Below are 7,248 nucleotides of genomic sequence, written 5' to 3' on the forward strand. Positions count from 1 at the left end.
CGTTTGTCTTATTCGTGACGCTGCAAATACACTCCAGACACAGCGTCCGGTTTCATAGCACCTGTAAGGAGATCGAAAGTCCAGCCATAGACTTCAATTGTTGCGGACGACGATTCGATCTGGAAAGTCTCGGGAGTTGGTGCGGCGAGGTTCCGATGGACACCACCTGCACGCGGCTCTAGCCTGCCACAAATGACGCGTTCTGCCGTTCTGGTATGCGCGGCGCGGGGTAGTACAGGAGCTGGAAGCCCTGGAGGAGCTTGTTTGGGGGGGCAAAACGCTGCCCAATGGAGCCGGGCCCCTGGAAGGCGCTCCAGTTCGGCGGTTCCATGGCAACCTGGAAGGCAGGCTCCCAGACTCCTTTCACCTGGGAAGCCGCGTCCAGAGCTGGACGGGAATTTCCAGGTTAGCACTACCTAAGCTAGAAATATCCCACCTTCATGGTATCCATGTGGAACAGCACATTTAAATACATCCTTGTTGGAAATGCCCCCATCCCCATCCCTCGTTCCACAGCTTTAATTGTTTACTCACTAACTAACTACGAATATGTATTCGCCCCTTTCTCCCGGGGTCTGCCTCGCCAATGACCGCCGCTTTGACACTTTCGTTTGTTGATATTTACCCTCCAGTATCTGTTCTCCATTCCAGCATACCCTCAACCTCCCTGCCCTTTCGCTCGAGCCGCCGACGGCAAATGACGCCTGCTCTTGTCACAGGCTCAGGTCGCTAGGACGAAGAATTGCACTCGCGCAGCGAAGAGAGCTCGTTTTCTTCGTCTTTTCCGGTTTGCCGCTTTTGATCCTTGCCTCTCAGCTCGGCCCTCTTGCAGCCGACTCCCCGCATGAGTGTTGTGCAACGAAACCGCTTCTCAGCGAGGAATGTCTTGTGCGACTTCGTTCCGACTTGTTTGTCGATACCGTCTGCGTCCTCCGTCATCCGCGTCGTCTCCGAACCGAAGCTGAACCTAAACATAAGAATGCTGCCCAAACGAAATGCCAGAACTAAAATTCAATTTGAGCCAATCCAATCGAGTCCTCGACGTGGCTGGCAAGCCTAGCCAAGGTCGAGCTCCGGGCCATATCGTGGCAATCCGGACGTCGCTCCAATAATCGGACCCCAGCAGTCCCAGCGTTCAGCCAGCCCCGGGGGTTTTTAATGTCTCGCCAGTGCGCTGGCCCGATGTGCGTGCTCAATGCATGAGGTAGTGCAGTAGATGCATCCATCGAGCAATTGTCCGTCTCTAAGGTACCGAGAAAGACACCCATGATCCATGACAGCAACCGAAGACACAACACCGACCCACAACACCAAGCTACATAGAACACATCCAACGCATACCGACGCAGACAGTCCGGGCCGTGGCTGCCACCCATTGCGCCATTCTCATATCCTTGCTATCTCGACTTTCTCCCCCCCTGTCTTCTTTGCGCCCCATGTACCGTGTATTCGTCCCATGTTTTCGTTCTCATAGCCATGTCTCAATCCGGATCTCCCGCAGAGACAGCCGCGCTCGAGAGCGGCCAGAGAGCCGTTCTTTCCTGGCGCCCTTTGTTGTTACATAGTTGGCTCGCGTGGCGCTTCAAAGTCGAAGGAGGTCCTTGACTAGTTTCTCCTTCGGCTTCCTGCTCCTTCCTCTTGATCTCAATTCCCCGTTCCACTTCGCCGGCTCGCCGTCTTGCTGCATCTCATAACAAGAACAGCGCCACTAATACCACTTTTTTGGGTATACCTTCAGTCTATATCATGCTTTGAACGGCTGGCCGGCCCTGCTCGTTATGTGCTGTTTGTTGCTGCTGGATTTTGGAAATCTTTTGTTTTCTTTTCTCCCTTTATCCCACCACTTCCTTGACCGCACATTATGCCCGCAGTGATCGTCGAACCTAGACCGCCTTCCTCGACAGATACCGAAGAAAACTTAGTGGGCCGCAAGGAAAGTCTGTATTTTGATGCCAACGAGAATGGAGACGGTCTCGAGGCTTTCTCGACCCCTCCTGCGGGGGCAACGCTTGTAGGCACCACGGAAGGTAACAACGACGACGACGAAGACGACGTTACCTCCCCTAGAGCCTGTGTCGAGGATGGGTCACCTGCCGCTGCAGACCGCTTCTACTGCCAACCGGGCCGCCGTCCCCCAAAGCCGTTTCAAAAGTGGATGAGAACACTCCACAAGCGCGTGCTGCGGCAGCAGGAAATCCTCGGCTACGATGGCAGCGTCCCGGGCGGAATGGTCACGGGAGACCTGGGCTCGGACTTCCGGCGGTCTGATCGCCACCACCATCGACACTCGTCCTCCGACTCCTCGCTCGCCTTCGTCACGGCCGTCAAGCCCGCCAGCCTGTCCGTGACCGGCATCAGCCTCTTGACCCGCTCGCGCAAGACGACGATCCGGTCGGCGCGGGGATCGCGCGGCCCGCGCACGGCGGAGGAGCAGCGCAGTAGCAGGGCGTCCTTGTCTGTCATGTCTGGGCCGCGCATGTCGGAGGATAGTGGGAGTTATAGCCTGCCTGAGAAACCGGCGCCGGTGGATCCTGCGGTGGTCGAACGCGCGTTGCAGAGGAGGAGGATTCTCGAGGAGTTGATCAGTACTGAGGAGGGGTATATTGGGGATGTGCGGTTTCTGATGAATGTAGGCTTTTTTCCCCTCTCTCCGGAGCTTCGTGTTTCAAGAAGGCCCCAATTTGTTTAACACCGTTTAGGTCTACGTCACCATACTCGCTTCCCTTCCCACGTCCCCCGCGGGTCTGCGGTCAACGGTCAACCGCAACCTGACGGACCTCATCGAGCTGCACGAGGAGGTCCTCGGGGAACTGCACCGCGCGGTTCCGGACTCGGAGTACACGCAGCTCGACCTACCGACCCCACCGGCGACGTCGATGAAGCAATCGAATGCGTCTCTTCAGGGGCACCGGCGTTGGAGGAGTCTCGATGCTGTTCCGGAAGGCCGGGACGAGGTGTCGTGGTTGCGAGACGTCCCCGGGATGGTAGCGGAACCGCAGGCGGCCGCAGAGGTGGCGAGGGTCTTTCTGAAAAGGGTATGTTAATGGGGGTGTGAGAATCGGTATGCTATGTATGGCGTGGACTATACTGACTAGGATTCGGGGTCCTCGTAGATGAACCGCTTCTTTGTGTACGAAGAATACGGCGCAAAGTATGAGATGATGATCAAGGACATCGCCGCGGCGTATCGGACGATGCCCGGGTGGGCTTCGTACCAGAAAGGGCTGGAAGTTCTAGCGTCGTCGTTGACTTCGGCGGAAAGTTGTGACGACCAGGCAAGGAGAGCGCTGACGATTGGCGATCTGCTCGTCAAGGTAGGCCAGCCAGTCCTCAACCTGTGGTTAGGAAAAAGAACGAGCTAACAAGAACAGCCGATCCAACGGGTGTGCAAGTATCCGTTGTTGTTCTCCGAGCTCCTGAAGCATACCCCCGTGATCGATTGTCCCTATTCACACATGGAAATTGAGAATACGCTTATTCGGCTCCGCGAGGCCACGGCGGAGATCAACCGAGCGACAAACGATTCCCAGGCCAAGTGTGTTCTCGAGAAGACTTGGATCCTCCAGGACCGGCTTGCGTTCCCAGACAGAGTAAGCATGCCCTAGGTTCATTGTTTGTCGAACTTAGCTAACAGAAAGCAGCAACTCGATACCGCTTCGAGAAACCGAATCCGGTCGTTTGGTCATCTTCGATTATGCGGCGCGCTGCATGTCTGCTGGCAGACCAAGGACAGCGTCACCGGCCAGTACATGGTTGCGCTGCTCTACCGAGATTGGTTTTGTCTGGCTACGGCTGGCCGTATCGATCAGATCTACACTTTGCAAGCGTGTATCGCTTTGAGCAATATCAAGGTGGAAGAAGTGGACAACGGTCGGGGTATGATTCACGAACCCCCCTATTACTTTCAGTAATTGATTGGCCTCCTGGGTTTGCTAACAAGCACGGCAGGTCTTCAATGTCATACGGCGCGGCACTCGTGGAAGATTGTGTTCTTGTCGGACAACCAGTTGTATGAGCTCATCCTAACGGGTTGTTCAGCCAAGGAGGAGTTGGAATGGCGTGCGCGACTCCGAAACAACAATCTAGACACCGAGAGCGATGGGTCGTCTGATCAGATGCGGGCTGAGTACTTCAACTTTCTCTCGTTGAACATCAAGGCCTTGGGCACGGTGTTTAGGAAGCCAGGTGTGTATTATTTTATTTCCCCCTTTTTCCCCTTTGGCTCTTGATGGGGGCGTCTTGTGGGATTGACCAAGAACAGGAACCATGGCCAGAAAGATCTCGGTCCATCGCGCCACCACCATCGGTCCGAAATCCCCACTCTGCCAGGTCATCCTCAAGAACACCAGTGCGGCCAAGGATACACACAATTCCAACAACAGCGGTGTTAACTCGCCCATCAACCGCTCACAATCTCTTCTCTCCCACAATAACAGCAACTCCAACCCGTCGGCCCGCATTCCGGTGCTGGCCCCGGAACGGGCCGAGCGTGCACGGCTTGAGGCACTGCTGTCGGATGTGTGGACGCGTAATGTGCTGCCGTTCCCCGGCATAACGACACGGTCACGGAGTGAACATCTGGTGCGTGCGTCGGCATCGTCGATGATGCGCAAGTTGAGCGCCGTGAATATTACCGGTAGTTTTGGGCGGAGGACGACGAGCCTGGCTAGTTTGCCACCGGGCCACGGGCAGGCCGCGGCTTACGTCCAACAGGGGGCTCTGTATGGGGGAAGCAGCGCCGGAGAAAGAGAAAAACGAGGAGCTGAGGAGTCGGATGCGTTTTGGGCTGGGTACGGATATGACCTCGGTTACGAAGCGGCGGCTCATGCGGCCGGCGAACTAGGAGACGAATTTCCCGCGAGGAGGCGTTCAACCGCCCGGTCTTCAATCCTCGATCGTGACCACGATCGAACCACACCATCCTCGCTTTTCTTCCCGCCTACTACACCTCCTACCCCTACTACGCCCACATTCACGACTACCGGAACAACTGTGACTACAGCTGCAACCGCTTCAGACCGAGGATCGACGGCTGATGCGAATCCGGGGGTACTCGAGGTCGTGGGGCGTCGTGGGTCGCAGACTTGTGAGTCTGGTACAGGTGCAGGAGATGGTGTAAGGGGACAAAGTGTAGCGGTGTATGACGGGGAAGTGTGTGCTGATGGAGAGTCGGCTGAAGGGTTTGTTGGTGTTACTATGTATAAAACGGGAGGGAGTGGGAATGGGGTCGCAGACACTGGGGCGGGAGACGGCGGAAATATGGGAGCTCAGCGGTCCCAAGAAGTTTCGCCAAGACAGAGCATCCAGTTCTCGTCGAATGTTAGTGAAGTGTCGGGGGGCTCGATGGAGAGGGCGGTTCCTGAGGCGGTTCCGGAGGCAGAGGGAATGGGGGCCAAGTTGATGGGCATGAACATAGGGCGCTCCGGGTCCATGATGTTGAAGAGGTCGAAGGCGAAGAGGGAGAAGGGGGGGCGAGGGAGAGGATTGGGCCTGGGGATGGGCTCGTTGAGAAGAAGGCGTGGCAACAATGAAAATGGGGATAGTGAGGCGAACGAAGCCAGCTTTGGGTTTGGGTCTTGGTTAAGTGGACTAGGCACAGACGGCGTCGATGAGAGCGCTGAGATTGCCCAGGGGGAAGCGGCGGCGGCGGGTCGGATGTCTACGGGGGACCGAGACAAGGAGAAGGAAGGCCGATCAAGCAAGTCGAGCACGCCGTTTTCGGTCCGGTCAAGGTCCCTGAGGCTGCCGCGGCGGAAATCGGAGAGGTCGGAAAAATCGGACAAGGGGGATAAGGCGGATAAGGCGGATAAGGCTGGTGGGAGTGGGAAGCGGAGGGATGGGGTTGTGGAGGGATTTCGGAGTTTGTTCCGGCCTGTTGGTGCTAGTGTGAGTAGTGGGGGGTGTTGATAGGCATGGGAATGAGGATGGATATGGAGATCTGGTTTGGTGTGGTTGGGTTAAGGGGGGGTTCTGGTGGTGTGAAAAGTACTTGCAAGGAGTTCACTCGTTTACTCTTTTTTTTTGTTCGTTTGTGGTTGGGGGTGAATTGTTACACTTTATGATGATAAAAATGGGGGGGGGGGGTACAGGATACAAGATTCGATTCACTACAAAAATGGATGGGCTGGTGGGAGGGATGGTTAGATGGCTTTCGGGTTGGAGAGTACAATAATGCTACATGTAATATGATTAGAAGTTGATTCATTCACAAACCAAAGAGAACTGGTAATGACTTCAGATGCTTGGTCAAACTGTGGTGAGGTATGTGTTAGGGGCTTGAGAATGGTCACGTTGACTTGTGCGTTTCCGTCTCTTGTACTTTGTATGGGCGATGGCACGATTTTGTTTAGGTGTATTTTTTTATTATCCCCCTTCCCCCCCCTCCCCCGGTTAGACCGTTTCTCATCGACAAGCCCTCTACGATTGAGGATTATTGTATCTCGAATGACCTGTAGTTATCTGATGCAACCACACATTGTAGGTAGCCAGGAGGCGCTGCTGTTAACGGACAGTTGCGAGCAAGCTGCCCCCATGTGCCCCTTGCCCGTTTCCATTGGATTCCCTTGCCAAGCGGTTGGTTGCGGAGGTCACAGAGGTTTGGCTTGGAGGCTTGTTTGTCCGTGTTGGTATGAAAGGCGGGTGACGTCAAATGATACCGGGGAAGTCGCCGTGAAGTTGGGGTGAGGTGGCTCAGCGGCACTGGGTGGATAAACTGGTTTAGGCAATGTTGCATGGGTTCCAGGTTCTGTACGGAGATATTGGTGCTGCTGGGATAGGCAAGTGGATTGGGCATCCGAGATGTGGGCACGTGAGCGGTTACACGAGAAGAATAGATAAATTAGGACTCATGGGAATGAAATCCATTTAGAAGGGCGGAATAAGCATACGCTGCTATTAACAGTGTCTTTTTTACGTGTAGTATAATATGTTATGGCGATGCCAAAAGGGCAAGTTTCTCGCTTCCACCGGCACCAGCCCGGTTCAATGTCGGTGGGCAAGTGGGCCATTCATCCAGTGCCCCGCCGACAATCTCCAGCGGGCGGAGCCGCTCTGGGTTGCACCTCATCGTCACTTGTGAAGTATGACGTCAACAGTCCCGTAGACAAGCAAGCAACCCGCCGTCTTGAGGAAGGCAGGGAGCACCTCATGGATCGCGGGGAAGGAGGAGTATTAAATTACTCAGAGGGAGCTTCGTTCCTAGCTCTTGTATTCTTCAACTTCAATCAATTCGAACCACTTGAACTTTGT

General features: G+C 55.2%; 1 protein-coding gene across 1 annotated transcript; it reads left to right on the forward strand.

The window, feature by feature from the left end:
- Positions 1 to 1,861: 1,861 nt before the first annotated feature.
- Positions 1,862 to 4,843, forward strand: C8A04DRAFT_33791 (uncharacterized protein; the record flags this gene model as incomplete). The annotated part of the gene is made up of 9 exons (XM_062782602.1): positions 1,862 to 2,027; positions 2,103 to 2,629; positions 2,700 to 3,035; positions 3,114 to 3,314; positions 3,372 to 3,590; positions 3,642 to 3,876; positions 3,949 to 4,185; positions 4,262 to 4,669; positions 4,737 to 4,843. 9 exons carry the CDS (start codon positions 1,862 to 1,864, stop codon positions 4,841 to 4,843), a joined length of 2,436 nt encoding a protein of 811 aa, XP_062640998.1.
- Between the last annotated feature and the right edge of the window lie 2,405 nt (positions 4,844 to 7,248).

This window comes from Dichotomopilus funicola (assembly GCF_033296635.1).
Source record: "Dichotomopilus funicola strain CBS 141.50 unplaced genomic scaffold C8A04scaffold_2, whole genome shotgun sequence".
Taxonomy (NCBI): Eukaryota; Fungi; Ascomycota; class Sordariomycetes; order Sordariales; family Chaetomiaceae; genus Dichotomopilus; species Dichotomopilus funicola.